The sequence below is a fragment of the Planococcus citri genome, chromosome 1 (assembly GCF_950023065.1).
Source record: "Planococcus citri chromosome 1, ihPlaCitr1.1, whole genome shotgun sequence".
Taxonomy (NCBI): domain Eukaryota; kingdom Metazoa; phylum Arthropoda; class Insecta; order Hemiptera; family Pseudococcidae; genus Planococcus; species Planococcus citri.
In genome coordinates this window covers 27,137,683-27,155,468 of record NC_088677.1, presented here as the reverse complement: position 1 = coordinate 27,155,468, position 17,786 = coordinate 27,137,683, and the positions used below count along the sequence as shown (strand labels likewise).

At 33.2% G+C, this 17,786-nt stretch overlaps 1 protein-coding gene across 2 annotated transcripts in view; it reads right to left on the bottom strand.

Moving 5' to 3' along the window:
- Window positions 1-16,961, bottom strand: part of LOC135831137 (uncharacterized) — a 47,740-nt gene extending 30,779 nt beyond the window's left edge. The window contains exon 1 of one of the 2 annotated variants that reach the window (XM_065343407.1): window positions 16,494-16,961. In XM_065343407.1, coding sequence (XP_065199479.1) covers window positions 16,494-16,541 — 48 coding nt within the window. In that variant the 5' untranslated portion in view covers window positions 16,542-16,961. The remainder of the gene's footprint in view (window positions 1-16,493) is intronic. The other variant, XM_065343406.1, reaches the window with a different exon arrangement.
- Between the last annotated feature and the right edge of the window lie 825 nt (window positions 16,962-17,786).

Here is a 17,786-nt window from a genome sequence, read left to right as displayed (position 1 = left end):
AGTTTTTTTCTGATACATGTGCCATAAAATGAAACAGTTCATTAACCAGGTTTTCTTCCAAATCTTCAAGGTAACATTATTTTAGAAAAACAGTTTTTTTTGCATTTCATTGAAGGTTATTATTACCTATCTCAGGTTTTGAGCTTTTCTGGAAACTCCCTGTTAAGAATGATTTTTTTTTTTTATCATCAATTGTCATAATATTTATACATTTTAAATTTCAAAAGTCGCGAAAAAAAAATTAAAAATTTGTCACCCTCGGCTACCTTCTATTCGCCTAAATCCAGGGCTGACTACCTACACCCAATTGTAGGTTATTGAAGCTCTGCAGAACTTTTGAGTGAAACATCTTCAAATAATGTTACGATGACGAAAGTACCTCTACCTAGAGTAGGTAGGTATATCTTATTGGCGTGCCGTAAGTAAACAATAAAATCTAGATGGCTACTTATCGTACTGTAGGTACAGTGTAAATCAAGATCAGGTTCGTTTTAATGGTCTGTGTAACAAAATGCTCCACTTGATCGGTAGCATGCATAAATCGTTTTAAATACGTCCATTGCCTTCAATAACTACTAACAAGGTTGTAATCGAATATTTCGCGCTCCTTTTTTTTTTTTTTTTTTTAATGCATACGTGTACTTACTCGCTGATTTTGATATAGACTACTATGTTTGCTTGCTGCAGACGTGGTAATGTAGACACCAATAATAGCTATTACGTTCAGCGAGATGAAGATGCTGTGCAGTGTACCTGCACATTCTGCACATGTTATACGCGTAGTATATTTACGTATAACGTCTTAGGTAGATAGGTAGCTGGTTCATAAGATATTTGTACCGTACACATTATGTATATGTACCATATTGTTAAGTAACATACTAACATTTTAGCTACTGCAGCGTAACGCGATGAATACTTGAAGTCTTGAAAATCATCTTTCAGTAGAAATTATAGAATGCAATGATGCGTTAAAATTATGAAAAATAGTAGATATGTTAGGTAGTGATAAGAATGAATACGCCAGCAACCGTCAAACGTAAGGAAAACCGCTATATGTGTGTGACTTATGACTGACTATGAAAAACTTGAGAACATTAGGACTTTACTGTTTTTTCTTCTTTTGTTTTGTTTCGTTCGTATATGTACGAGATTTTGGCTAAAAATATTCCACTGCGTAACGGTGTAAAATACCAAGTGTTGTGGTTTATCGAATTAATTGGTGTTATTGGTGCTTGAAATATAGGTTCGATGTGCAACATGAAAATGTCTAGGTAACCTAATTATTCGTCAATTTACTCAGCTCGCAATAACTCACATTGGCGAATAGAACGGAATTATTCGTGTTGTAACTGAGGATAACTCCGATTACTTGACCACAATATCTACGTAATTTTGCAACTAAAAATACGAGTATAATAAAAGTACCTACCCAACTGACCCCCGTGACGAACACGTGTTTGCGGCGAAATATTTTATTCGCCTATATCGGAAGTAAAATAAAGACGACGACGCAACTGAGCTGCGGGGAACTATAAGGTATGTACACTTTCATTATCAATGAACAATTTCACGAACAGTATGAAATATACGAATGGTCAAGATCACGATTGTGTCAACGTGTCAGCTACCGTGGCGTAGTCGATGAATTCAACCGGTTGTGTTGTTGTGGCGAATGAGAAAAACCGCAAAATATTTTCGAAAAACGTATCTATCTATTTCTGCATCTAGATGTATAAATTGCTTCATTCATAAGCTTATGTTTATGTAGAAATGTGTTCGCGAAATGTTCGACCATTATTCGAGCATCAAGAGCCTATTACAGTATAGGTAAATTTTTTACACGTAGTATAGCGGTGTGGAATCGTATTCGTAATTCGCATACGAATCCGCGACACGAGTTGACAGCAATTATCTACCATTGCTGTATCTATACCACAGCATGGATAAACGTTCTAAACAGGGTGACAGGGTTCCGGAGAGTGAGCGACGATGCTATAAAATTAACACGGGTCTTGTATACGAAAACCAACTTCAGATGAACATGTTGCCTACTTTCAAATTATTGAGGGGATGAGAACTTCGTTCAAATGAAGAAAAATTGAAATTAATTTTTTTTACCTGCATAGATACGGGTAGTAGTGAGTAGTAGATTGAAAAATGAGCAAAATTTGAAGAGGTGAATTCATGCCTAATTTACAAATAGAAGGAGGTAGAGGTGAATTAAAAAAAAAAAAATCAGCTTGCCTCAACTTATAGGTGCATAGAAATTAATAAAACTCGACAAAGAATAAGCGTTTATGATGAATTTTTTTTCCAAATTCCAAATATTGAAAGCGAGAATGAAATCATAAACGTAATAATCTATTAGTTATAAAGTCTATTTGGAGAATTTTCGAATTTTTGGAATATTTTTAGACTACTTACTTACCAAATTACCCAACTTTTTGAATCCCAAACTCTGAAGAGCACGTTTTTGAGCGAGAGAAATGTTACATTTTTGGAGAAAGAATGTTCCAGATTCTACAAAATTCAAATATCAGCTATTTTAATCAGGAGTAATAAATCTTTAAATTTGTTGCAAATTGTTTAAAATTGAAAAACACTTGGTACAGGGTGCGGCAGAAAAACCGAACGTATTTTAAATCGCAATTGCGCCTTATGTATGTGAGTTAGAGAAACGAACAACCCGGCATTGGAAAGAGAAAAAAAGAACAATTTTTTCGGTAAAAAAATTTATTTTGATAGCTCAGTTGCTTTATAAATAAAATCGGTCAAAAGAATACCCTTATTTTGGATACATTTGCGAAATCTTGCAACAAAATCTTTGTACACTTTTTCCAACATGGACATCGGAATATTGTTAAAATGATGTCTAATCGGAGTTTTTAACTCCTCCAGATCACCTGGTTTAGTTTCATGCACCTTTGACTTCAGATACCCCCATAAAAAGAAATCACAAAATGAAAAATCGGGCAAGCGCGACAGTCAGACAAGATTGGCACTATTCAAAATTAACTGGTTACCAAACGTCTGACGTAAACAAAATCATTGTTTTGTCAGCTGTATGGCGCGTCGTGTCGTCCAGTACACTCTTCCTCGCCAATTCAAGCCGAGAGAACTCGTTTTGGCATCTCCTGGTTGCGTTTGCGTGTATGCAGGCGGAACAACTCGGACTTTTCATTAACCCTTCACGAACAAATTGGATTACCAGGAGGTTTTCACGGACTTCTGCATACCAGAAGGATTTTTCACACACAGAGCCAGTTTCTACGAAGTTTTTGACCCAATGTCTCTACATTTTTTTCGAAAAAAAAACGATTTTTTACGATCAATTGCGGAATGTTTTCAAAATTTGCGAACTGTAAAAATCTGGAAATCATTATTACAAAAAAAGCACTCAACCGCATAAGCGCGCTGTTCGGCTGACGAGTCTTCTATGATAGTTTGTTATGATACTAAAAAAATTGTTCTTTTTTTCTCTTTCCAATGCCGGGTTGTTCGTTTCTGTAACTCGCATACAGAAGGCGCAATTGCAATTTAAAATACGTTCGGTTTTTCTGCCGCACCCTGTATTTTTTTCTTGTTTTTATCTTTTTTAGTAATTTTTTTTGAAATGTAAGTAGGTAAGTACATATCTAATGAAACTGAAGAAAATTTGGTCTTGCCTCACAGTTGATCCAAAGTCTTCAACGAAGAATGTCGACGAAAAAGTCAAGAAATTCAATTTTGCAAATTTAGTGGACACCCAACTTTCCATGATATAAAGAACGATCTCTCGCTCAATATCAATTTCTCAGAACAAAATTTCGGTATTTTTAGCAAATTAAAAGAGTCTCTTTAAGACGAGTTTTTCATCAATTTATTTTTGAACTTTTCTCAATGATATAGAAATTGATTTTAGCAGCTGAATTCGTCGCTGGAAAGAGTAAATTTTTTAACAAAAAAAAGGTTATGTTAAAAAAATCAACGCTCAGCTACATATAAAATCAAACTTCATCATTCTCGTCATTTCAAGTACATAGATACTATTAAGGTTACCTATTTTTAGTTGTTTGTTTACTTTCTTAATTCAGAACTCTGTCAAGAAAACACCTTCAAGATATGTTTTTGGAATTGACTTTCTTGCGAATTTATTGACAAGAGTAGGCCTATATGGTAGGTCTAGGTATATAAAATTGTAACTTATGTAGGTACCTAACACTTTCAGATAATATTTTCTGATAGTTCATAATTCCCGAATATTCCTCCAGAAAACCGATGCTGAAATTTCGTAGCTAAAATTTTGATTCGCGCATATTTTTGACACGAAGATTTTCATTTCTTCAGCAAAATTTGGCGAAATACAGCGCAAATTGCATGGAATATGATTATCGCATTTTAAAAATTATAGAAAACACTGAAACCATTTCACGTTACAAAAAATTGATGGAATTCTCATAAAATTTGGAAAACTTGCAAAATCATGGTAATAATTACAATAACTTGAGAAATATCGAAATTTTAAAAAAATAGGTATCTAGAAAGTCATCAAAACACATGTTGAAAAAGCATACTTAAAAACATCTATCTGTTGAAATTTTAGGATTGTTATCGTCATAGCGGTAATAACTAGGATAGGATGATTCGGATAATCGTGATTGCATAAAAAGGGGGTTACATGAGAAACTACCTAAGGGGGTTGAATTTGGCCTATGTCTCCTAATGTCACTAGACATGGGTATCCGATCCAATATTAACGAGAACAACTAAAGGTTAGAATAATAATGAAATGAACACCTAACATCATTATTCCGATGATACTCTTTATTGTACTAAAAGACATCAATACTACTATAATTAGGGTGGTTGCGGGTTAGATGCCCATAGTCGGGGGTTAGATGCCGGTGTGTCGCGGTTTTTTGAGCCTCACTGCCATAATTTTCATCGAAATGATTTCAAATTTGCGCGAATCGGTAGAGCAATTATTCCTCTATATTATACTAAAAGCGTAATTTTTTTTATCCAGTAGTTTTTTTGCAATTTGAAAAAAAAACAAGGTCACTTTTTGACCGGCATCTAACCCGCACCTACTGGCATCTATCCCCCCAGTGTGGGTTAGATGCCGATTTGGTGAGGGATAGATGCCACTACCCAAACCCCTCCCCAAAAAAGGCTCCTGGAAGATTGAATTCGATGAAATTCTTTTATTTCATGCACAATAAATAAAATGAACATCAAAAATTCACAATGGAAGTTTAATTAATCAAAAAATAAAAAAGGTGTTTTTGAGAATTGACAATATGTGTTAAAAATGAATGTAATTCCAAAAATTGACCACGCCAGTTGAAAATATTTAAAAAAACATCGTTTTTGGACCTTTTGCCGCAGTATTAACAAAAAAAAATTTCACCTTCCTCACTCCCATTTAATTACTATGGGCATCTATCCCGATCACAAAAACCGGCATCTACAGGGTGGACAGAAATATCGGGTACCCCTAAGAAAGTTTTTCATTAAAAATATAGGTTGGCAACGTGAAATAGATGCATATGATTGGTGAAATGTTATCTCTCCAGTCTAACAACCAATCATGTGCTACCATTATTATCATTCACTGTGACCAACCGAAGTATTTAGCAGAAAACTTTTTTAGGGGTACCCGATATTTCTGTCCACCCTGTATCCCGAAATGATGGGTCAGATTGCAAGGTCAATTTTCATACCAGAATTGAAACAAATTTTTGTAAATTTGCTTGAATATGTTAGTTCAAGGTATATACTTATGCGTGAGATACTTACATGCAGTTTTGAAACACTTTTTCTGGAGAAAAAATGCGTTTCAAAAATTACGTGAAAAAAGTATCACTGGTTTTAGCTACATAAATTTTTTCATTCGCATATCAAACCAGGTTAACTATAACCGTCACAGATCAAAACTTTAACACAAACTATGTTCACCTTAAGGTATAATCTGTGCTAATCAGTTTTCAGAAAGAGTTGATAGGGAGCGATTGGTGACCACACCGGCATCTAACCCGCACCGGCATCTAACCCGCAACCACCCTAATATGGATAATTATAATATTCTCAACCTTCGTAACTATATATCAATCTAAGATCAGTGCCTTAAGATTGTTGCCGATCATGTAGTTCGTAGTAACATCTTTACCATCCAAAGAAAGCATAGTTATGCGAAATAGGTATCAATCAACATACCTACCTACGAGGCTGGATCCATGTCCTAGGCTCGTGAGAGTATGATATTATTAATCAATAGTGCTAACTTAAGATTAATTAGTGGAGACACCACCATGTAAGTAAAACTTACCGAACACTGCTCACTGTCACACCACCTCTTTTCCTTAGCCTACCCCAATAATAGTGGCTGTCAGGGGCTGCTTTACGAAGAGACACACGTAACACACGCTCTACCTGATGATGTCCGGAATCATCTCAGATAGCCGCAAGAAGAGATAATTAGGTATTCGCGCTTGGTACTAATTACACTTACGTTAATTACTTGACCAGCGAATGAGTAAATCAATATAGAATTGCCACGCTAGAAGTGGAATAAACACGAGTTAAAGGTCTCATCGGGAGACTTATACATTTTATTCGACATTATGTAGCACAATGCCACTTGATACCTTACGCTGCAGACGATGGAAAACAAGTGAGGCTCGTGGACAAATTCTCATACAGAGAAGCCACGATCCAGAAGATCTGAGCTCACCCCTTTTGTACATGATTGACAGATTTATGTACAAAACGGGTGTATTGTGTAAAGATACATGTACCAAGTGATTTATGTGCATATTAATTTATGCACCAATAGTTCCCACGTTACGACGATTCCCCTAACCAGGTAATCTTTCCGAGAATGTCCACCTAGAGGGTGAAGGCATATTACAATACATCATAATGATTTGGAAAAATTCAGCAAAAATTGCATAATAGGCGATAATGACATGAGAAATAATCCATAAAAACTTTGAAATCGCGAAATATAAAAAAAATAACTGATAGGTAACAAAATTGATTTAATTTGGAGAAAATGCAAAAAAGGTAGCACCCTTAAAAAACATCAAAATCATCTAAAATTAATCAAATCTGATGAAAATTTCTGAAAAATTTCTCTAAATTCAAGTGAGCAAAATCTCCATAAAATATTCTCAAATCGTGTTAAGCTTTTTTTTTTTTTGATTTTTTGATAATTATGCATAAGTGAGATGCAATTTAGTAGTTAGCATGGAACAAAATGTAACAAAAATTGCATAAAACAAACGTTAAAAACTTATTAACATGACATTAACACAATTAAAAATGACTGAAAATTAATGAAATTGATATCAAAATTTTAGCACGATGTTGCAAAAATCAAAATAAGCAGGTAATTTCGTCTAATGATGAAGACGAGGAACAAACAAATAATTCGTGAACACGATTCGGTGAATCATAGATAATATTATTATACTTATCACACCTGGAAAATTGATTCGAATTATATTCACAAATCATGAAAATATAGAATTAGTATAGATTCAAAATCTATCCTTTTAAATGTTTTTCAGCATGTTTCGTGACCTTTAGAACGCCCTGTATACCTAATACCGGTCAAATCATCTAATTATTTCTTTCAAAAATGATCAAGTCTCTTCACGATTTCTAGATCATGCAGTTACATAGTATAGGTAGAAGTACATACCTATTAGTCTAGGTGTAGGTACCAACGTGAAGATATACTTAAGTACATCTCGTATTTTGATGCGAAGAACCAAACTTCTCGAATCATTAAATACAAACTGAGCCCAGTTTCGAGTCATTAACAGCTTCGGTGTTCGTGAGCATTTAAAAAGCAATCAATACCAACGTTTATTGGAAAATTGCACCCAAACCTTGGTACAGAAGTACCTACCTAACTACCCAAGTACGTACAGTAAATAAATTTTCTCAACCTTTTAATGACCTCGCATCGTTTTACTTTTCATTCATCACAACAAATACAATAAAGCTAGAGTTGGAATTTTTAGAAATCAGAGCTATTAAATAGATACATTTAAATAAGATGAAACTGCAGCATTGTCAGCGAAAAAAAAAAATAGCAATTAATGCGAATCAGAATACGACTAATTTTATACATAAATAGGTACCTATAATAAAATGCATCTCAAAAATTTGACGCTGATACAATAAAAAAGAAATAAATGGTAGTAGGTTAGTGCAGTGAACTAAATTCAGCTTCGAGGAAAATATGCGAATCAATAGTCCATCTCACACTTCTGAACCTCTCGGGTCATTTTACCAATACTACGAAGAATGATAATAATAATTTGCAAATTTCGTTTCAAAAAAAATACCTAAATAAACGTATTAAAATGAATAAAAACGATTATGTTATTTGTTTTTATCCTTGACCTAGAAAGCTAATGAAATGAATTTATTGCAGTAAAGATGAAGAGAGAAAAAAATGAATAAAATAGGTTCTAACCAACTCGTATTCATTGGTATTGCCTCTTAATGATCGTTTCCTTCCTTTTGTGCATGGTTTCTTTGGACGACAACGAGAAGGTAACCGAATCCAGCCAGAATCATGTCGCCGATAATGCTGTTATTTTCATCACACCGTGATTACGACAACAACAACAACACAAAAAAAGAAAAAAATTCAAAAGAGTTCGTGTGTTAAATACAACGACGCGTGAAAGAGTTGACATTTACCTTACCATTGACCTAAGAACTTTCTTTAGTGGTAATGAAAATGCAATATCCTTCTGAAGAAGCTTTCTCGAGAGGTATCTTGCTGCGGTAGTGCAAGATATTAGGATCCAAAATCAGCAGGTTTATGCGCCTGGGTAGGTGCTTATCCTCCATACCTATGTAGACTCTCAGAAAATGATACCATCGCGTTATTGAATTGGAAGAGTATAAGTAAGTCAGTAAGTAGATATTTGAACGATATAGACACCTACGTACATATTTCCATCATTTGATAAAAATATATAAAATAAATATAAGAAGGACGATTTATTTGTGTCATAATGTTAACCGTGAGATAGGCCTGTACAATATATACAGTGATGTGTGTATTTCCTATTGAAAGTCAATTTCGCAGAATCAAAGTTGAAGAATATAACGCGATATTTTACGATGTGAAAGAGTGATGAGAACGGTAGTAAAATCCTATACCTTATGTATGTACGAGATGGAAAACGCGTATATTTTAAATACTTATTTACGTCATTTGCGTAACAAGATTTGGTGCATCGAAATCTTACACCCATTTATAACACGCCTCTATACATTTTTGCACCAATTTTTTGTTTATATCTTCCGCATAATGCGTGTAAACGCGCGGATACCTGTACCTAAAAAGAAAAAAAAACTCCGAATGATTGACAACGTTGCTGAGACGACTTTCATTTTTTAACATAATTGCTTTTTTCCTTAATATCGAGACAATTATGGTATTTGTACATCAATCATCCGGCCACTGTTTGATTGTTATTTGTACGTGTGGTTATAAAGTACCTACCTAAGTACCTATAGCATGGCTGCTTATTCGCCATGTACTATTAGGTATAAGTACATGTGTTATGCTATGTGTTGCTGAGCATACTAGATCGTCATTATATTATATTTCGACGATTCAATATTATTGGCGCTGGGCTGTTCGTGTTTTCTATGATATTTTCATGGCTACTTATAATTTATATGCGAAGAATTTCTATTCTATTCAACAACACATATGTGAAAAAATGATTAATGAAGAATAATTTAGTTATCACCGAAGGCACCGATGTCGATGTCGTATTAGTACATATTGTTGTGTTACCATATACGAGATATATTCAGATCGCTATTTTCGGTCGTCTTCGTCTTCTCTTTTTAATTCGCCACATATATATCTTTATTAAGTAGTTGTAATCATATTGAACTTTTGAATTAGTATTATATAGAAAGAGAAACGATGATGAGATATTCGCCGGTATAGGTACACATCCAACACGAAGAGACTTGGTGACATACCTTCATTTTCCCTACTAATCTATATACAATATATGGTGTACCTATCTAGTAGGTAGAGGTATGTGGAATATGCTGCCCTAAAAAAAACACACAATTTCCATTGTTTCTGAACCGACGATTTTAATAACTTGCATTTTCGAGCGAGCTTAGACAAATTATAAGTAGGTAGGCCCGGAATGATATATTTTTACTTTATAGTATACTTTAACTGTGCAAGAAGGTAGTGTGGTAATTAACATATGAAAGCAAACGAGAAAGGTACCAACGTAGGTACCTAATCAAATTATTGTTTTTGTTTTTATTGCGTTGGTACTCATATGGAATAAAGTTTTTATTTTGACGTTTCAAATTAAACGACTAAATGAATGGAGTAGAAAAGGCATAAAATAACTCTATCGCTCAAAATTAGCTAGTTGTACTTGGTGAAATTACTGTTGAAAGTATTCGAGCTTTTTAATATCGTACTTATAGGTACATTAGTGGTGCCAAAAATATCGAATTCAAATTGTGTTGTTGATGGGATAAAAATTGTGAAATTTTTTCCTTTTTTTATTTAAAAAAAAAAAAAAAAAAAAAACTAAAGAAACTAAAACTAAAACAACGTAGAATTTAAATAATTTTACTTTCAACACTAAAAAAAGCAAATTGTGATCATAAAAAATTCTCTGAATTAATTTAGAAATTTTATACAATCAATTCTATGCTTTAAATTTTTTCTTTTTAACAGTAAAAGCATTTAAATATATGAAAAAAATAAAATAAAATAAAATAAAAATAAACACCTGAACAAAAACTTGCTGAGAAAAGTCCACTTTCATTTTTTGTTAACTCGAAGTCGAATGTAATATCTATTTCATTTCATCAGCAGCTTTTTAACAAAATATTTTGCAGGACTGAAAAGCAGGAGAGAGAAAAAAACGAAAATTTTCAACTTTACACTTGAGAAATTAACTTAAGATTTCAAAAATTTTCAATTCATCAACTGCAGAGTGATTTTTCAAAATTATTCTAGAATTTTTTTTACAGAAAGTTGTAATTTTTTAAACAAGGTCATCTGCAAGCAATTTAAACCTTCAGTTTAATTTTTCTGTCCAAAAGTAGGGTATATTACGGTAATTTTTTAGTTTTTGAGAAGTAGTTTCCTGACGAAATAGTGATTTTTTTATCGACGCATAGACGAGGAATGGTCCTGATAAAATTTGCCGAAGTGGTGAATTTTCGAGCCAAACATCTCGAAAGAGGGTAAAATCAAATTTCCAGTATTTCTGTAGGGTTTAAAAAATTTTATAGAGCAAATTAAAATATCTCGTTGGAGCTCAGATTCCATGATCGATCAAAAATTGTAAAATTTTGTCTAATATTGAGGAGGAATTCAATATTGATTTAGGAAAACATTTTCATCGATTTTAGCAGAACAATATTTTCTTGATAATTTAATGGCTAGGTACCTATTTTTGAGAATTTTTGAATTGGCAAAGGTGGTTTAAAAAAATTAGCATCAATTTATTCTAAAAATGCAAAAAATCGATAATCTTCACTCTTTGAAGGTCTGCATTTCTCCTCCACAAACACCTCCGAGGCTATAAAGTTCTCCCTGATTAACTTTCAATTCAAAATAAAGGTCTCCATAAAATGTCGTCAAAATCAAGTGGCTTTTTTTGCAGTTTATCTTAATTTACAGGGTGTTCCAAATTATCTTTTTTAAACCAAAAAAGAAAAGAAAAATTCAATGAAATTGAGATTTAAAATTTTAGTGAAACCTCGATACGTGAAAAAACTCAATAAGTGAAATAAAAACCTCCTTCCCTTCACCTTGCACTAATTTTACGAGTAGGTACATGTAAATCAACCTCAGTGAAAAAAGGCTACTTCGTTAACTGAAACTAGGATTTATCCCAAAATTATCGCGTTTACCTCTACAAGTGAAATGTTGTCTGCGTTTTACCTCTATAAGTGAAAATACCTTTTCAACTGAAAGGTACTGACTCGTTCAGCCTCTATAAGTGAAAGAGAACTTGTTAAAATACCCGGCTGAGTTTTCTACTCTTTGACAATGCCCAGAGCAGCAGGATCTACCTGATGAACACTTCACTGCTTTGATTAAAATTGAAACTGTGGCAAATCTTTGGGCACAAGTGCAATCAAAAATTGATCAGTTATTCAAATTATAAATTCATAATATGTTCGAGGTGTTCATGTATCAATTTGTAAAAAAAAATCAATAAAAATTCATTTTTTTCCTTTTTTTATCTGAACTTTGATAAGTGAAAATTAACCAAAAAAAAAAAAAAAAACTCTCCAACTGAAACCTTTGTATGTGAAAAACTCGATAAGTGAAACAAAAATTTTCTTCCCTTAAATTTTCACTTATTGCGAGGCCACTGTATCTCAAAAATAAAAAGTTTTCCAGAAATATGTACATTACTTAGTTGCACATTTTTGATGAAAAATTTTATGTTAGGGGAGAGGGAGGATGTTTTGGACACTTTTCTTTGATTTGAAATTGCAAGCGATAGGAAACACCTAGAAAGGTGGGGTTGGTCTCATTTGAAAGAGGATCTCAATGCGCACATTTTGACTTGCTAGAAAAATTGTTAACTTGCAAACTAAACAAACCATTGGACTATGAAAAAACACCATTTTGGGTGGATGTGTTGGACAGCAGTGGGATGTTTTGGACACAATAGGTGGATGTTTTGGACATGCTGAGAAAAGATGTTTTTTTGAATGTTTATTTTTAGAAATTCCAAATTTCAAACCATTAGAAATCAATTATCAGTATCTGTCCACAATTTTACACAATTTCAGTTGACTCGGATTGTTTTTAATATTAGTAAGGCAATGTTGAAGAGTCGACTTTTTTATGCCATATTTTTCAGCTAGATGCCTGGCCTGCTCAAATTGACATGTTTTTAGGAGGCAACTTCAAATTGTTTTTGATTAGCATTTATCATTCCAGACTCATTAAAAATCTTTCCTGGATTTGTCGGATAAAACTGAAGCATTTTAACACCCAACATAACAAATTAACACGAATTTATGGCAGTGTACAAAGCATCACCACTATGCCATTTCTAGGTAATTGATTATTGACGAGAAGGAATCAGAGATTCCATTTTACTTGGGCTCTTGACGAAATTCCTCACAGTTATTTTTCAGGAGCTCAAAATGTGAGACAAATTTTTTTTCCAAAAACAGCACTTCAAAACAAATTACAAAAGCTGAAATATTTTTATCACAGGAGTTAGTATCTGGTAAATGTTGTCAAATATCAGTTGTGGTACGACATTGCCACATAATAGTGAAAACCCCGTCAAAAAAAATCAAACCAACTCGTCAAACCAGCAACTGTTCAAAACATCATCCCTCTCCCATGCTTCATTATTTCATTCATTCTTCTTGTTTTTGTAGGACCTTTGGTTTTTTTTTTCTTTCAAAAATCAAGATCTTGAGATAAAAGATGAATACTTAATTGCAATTTTTCATCTCATTGTCAGGAAATTAATTTTTCAAAACAACTACCTACTTCCTGATCATCAAATCCCAGAAGAAACTTATTGGATCTAATAAAGTCTGAATAGATCTAAGTAATCAGATCTAGTTAGATTTGATAGGAGCCAGATAATGTTGGGAATTGGGATCCATCAAGATCAGATCTATTCAGCTAACAACCTGGTAGGTAGCAATTATGACCATTTATTTGTATTACAATAAAAGGGCCTGTCTTTTTCTGATATAATTTTCCAGACTTACATCGTTCATAAATCATAGGATGACTGTTTATGATTAGCCATGAGCACCCAGTCACCTTTATAGAAAAATGTCAGATCTGGGTGACATTTTATTAAAGGCGTATTCATCTTCAATTCTCTTCAATCTACATTTTTCGCAAATAAATGTTTCAATTTGTTGACATTGGGTCATATCAAGGAGTCGTGTCTTGTATTTTTCCTTTGTACATATAAACTGCTTTCTTGGCCAGAGAATCAGCTAAGTATGATATTGGTGAATTCCTTTTTTAATTGAAGAATCTCTTTGAATAAGTGCTCATGGTGAACAGGTTTGTTGTGCGAATTTTTCCAGTTGTTCGTTTGCCAAAATGAACAAGTGTTATTAAATGCCTTAATTGCGTAATTTGAGTCACTTAACAATTTGACTTTTTAAATCTCGTTTTCTGTAAGAACTTCGCAATAAGCTCGGCAAGATTATTTGAGAGTGGGCATTGAGCATGTGTAATGCGCTCTGAGATATTAAAGCAGGAGTTTGTAAGCTCAGGTTTATTCATATTTGGTCCGATCCAATCAGTCTCCTCTATACTTTGATCTGATCAGCAGATCTGGTTTGATTCAAACATTTTCAATTGCTCGAATGAGGCCCGGACCTAACTTGAAGATTGGGTGCAATTAGATCTAATCAGGCTTAATCAGGTTCAATTTGATTCAAAAAATGGCGCAAGATTCAAACATATCTGATTTCAAATTCTATCAGATCTGCTCATTACATGAATCCAACTTGACCTGACCAGATCTAATCAGTCTGATCAATGAGATTAGATTTGTTCAGACCTGATCAGATCAGATACAAAAATTATTTCCCCCCCCCCCCCCCGGATCCCAGCGGAAAATAATTGGATCTGATCAGATCTACCGGGCATTCTATGGATCCAATTTGACCAAGGTCAGATCAAAGTTTTCATCAGATTAGACCTTTGATGAGACTATCGAGCGTTCCCCGGATCCAGTTAGATCTAATCAAAATTCAGATTAGAGTTTTGATCGGAAAACTTTTTTTTAGAAGTTTTCAGATTTTCTTGTGCAAACAATCAATTTTTGAAAAAGATTGGGGGTCCCGTGAATGAAGAGAACGAAAAAAAACTGTATAACTAATATGTACCATACAAAACATTTCAAAACAGAGCCTCTCAAAATTATAAAGTTATATCCACGTGGCGAAACCTCTCTTCCTCACCGCTTCCTTCCCCATTGCTTCTAGTGAAGGTCATTGGTTCTTAAAGAGACGTTTTGAAAATAAAATTCGATTAAGCTTAATGTTGGTTTTTCAAAAAATATTTAACAATAACAATGCAATAAATTTAGAATAAAAATGACGAAAATGTGTGAACAATGTCAGGTCTGAGCAGGATTGATCGTACGAAAAAATGTGTTTGCATCTAACTTTGAGCTCGATCAAATAAGTATGCCCAAGTTACTGGAAATATTTTTGGAAAAAATACTCACCGCTTGATGCCCAAATAGAGGACCGCTCACCATGGCTCGTCTCCTGATTTGAGTCTCCCCCCCCCCAAATAGCTATTCCATCACAAAATCGAAGTTATAAGTTTTTAAAACAAGGGTTTTCACGTCAACTTGAAAAAAATTGATTACTTATTGTAGTGGAAGGAAGTGAAAATATAAAATGTCTAAATCTTTATAGACGCTGCTAAAAAAAAAATTAAAATGAATCATTTTTTTTGTATCATTAGTAGAGATTTTTTTCGAAAGTGATTAGAGTAACCAAAGGCATTCTTTTGGTAAATATTGTTCGAAGGTCAAGACTCTTAATATTTTTTTGGGTGAAATTCTGATTAAATGATCGGATCTTATCTTGTAGCCGTTGTTCAAATCTGCCCGAATTTGAAAATAATTAGTTTTGGTGTCAAAAATTTGTTATTATACTGACCTATTACTTTAATGATTTCAATTCAATAGCTGCTCATCATAGATAAAGATAACAGGGTGTTTGATCAATTTTCATGCAAAAGAAGGTGTTCTTTTGAGCCATTAAAAAAATCAAATTGGGCATCAATTTAACATTTGATGGAAGAAAAATAATAATTTTATTAATAGTTATAAGATAACTGATAAGGATAAATATTGAAAATTTTTAGTCTTTCAATAAAACATTCCTTCATCTTTTTTTTAAAATCAAGTCACCTTTTTGCCGTAATTTTTTCGTTTTTTTTTTTCACTCGGAAATTGATTAGACATCCTGTTAAGCACCTATATAGCTATAAATGTCGTTAACGTGATCGAACAATGTTCAATTCAATAAAACCGAAATTAACCATAAAATATCTTCTACGATAATGAACGAAAATTCACCAACCTAACCTAACCTAACCTATTAACTGATACGATTTCATTATCATTAAAATTTATATCGATGCTTATTTACGAAGGCACATCCGTCATAAAACAGTAAAACACGTGAAATATTAATTCGCATTAATCAAGTTCAAGTGCAAAAAAGACCATAAAATAAATTATAGTTCAATGAACATTGAAACACGTGCACAATAAACACATTCGCACTTCTCATTTACGTAGGTAGGTAGAGGTGTACTAAGTTCTCGTAGGAATATCACTTTACCTACACTCGACGAGTAATAACAAAAAGCAACGATACTCGTATAATATTTCAGTTAGGTACTAATTTACCTTCGTACAGAGATACCTAAAAGTCATAAAGGTATACAATTTAATTACCTGAATGATGAAAAAAGCGCCGATTATTTCATGTGATATCTTCATCATAATTACAAAACAGATAATTTATCACTTCAACCGACACAAAACTGTACCGTGTTTATTGAAATTCGCGAAACATTATTCGTAGGTAGGCATTAAGTATTACTTATAATTGAATTAATTTAAAAAAAAAAAACAATACGATTGACACAGAGCAACGAAAAAAAAATCAACGATAAACCGTATTTGCGCTCGGATTATTCAAGTGAAAAAATATCGAAACACTGGAGAACAACGAATTCGCCGGAGAACGATGTCTTCGAGTTTGGAATGTTATATCAACTGGCGGTTATTTCTTAGCTTAGATGCGTTTTTCCTGTCATTATTTCCACGGATTCCTCCTCACTTCCACTTTCCAGCAAGTGCAGTTTTTCGTCACAGGCAACTGGTAGCCTATACGCGCGTTCATCTGCCATATAGGTAGATACTTACGATTATTTTCGCATCTCTTACTCGTGTTCTGACACAGAGACCGGCTGGACTGAAGTCTGCGTTTTTGGACTCGAGTAATCGGGATTTGAAATGGTTTTTCATTTTCAAGATCTTTTTTTGTTATTTTTTTTGAAGTGTTTTCAGATTATTTTTGTGTTTTTTTAAATATTTTTTTATTTTATTTTTTAGTTTCTGGTTCAAATGTTGCTAAAAAAAAACAAAAATACCAAATATTCTCAGATGACGACACTATTTTTTCATTTTTTTCCATATTTTTAAATAGGTACACTATGATCTTGATGAATTGATTTTTTACTATTTTAATTTTTTTTATTTCTTTTTTTTTGATGGAAGGAGGAAGTCGATATATGCTGGATTAGTTCAATTCCAAACTTAAATAAGTATGTATAGAACAGGATGAGGGTGTAAAAATGTACTAAAAACTGCAGTTTCAGTCTGTTTCAGATCGAAAGAGGTTTGTTACCTTCGTCAAATTGTGGTGTTTATTTATTTTTTATTTTTCTTATTGAGATAGGAAGACACTACAGGGTAGCTTGTAGGTAGGTACTCGTAGTTTTTAACGCATCTAAAATCATTCCATAAATTAATCGATAATATTTCAAACGATTCGGTTTCAAGAAATCATCAACAAACGTATCGTTTAGAATACTAATGTCAAACGTTAAGAAATTATTGTTTTTATCCCCCTTCCCCGTCCACAGCACACGAAATGATGAATTGAGTAAAAGACGCACGTATTATAAGTATTTTAACACCCATCATATCTGTAGTATCTCTACGTAGGTATATTTATGCCTA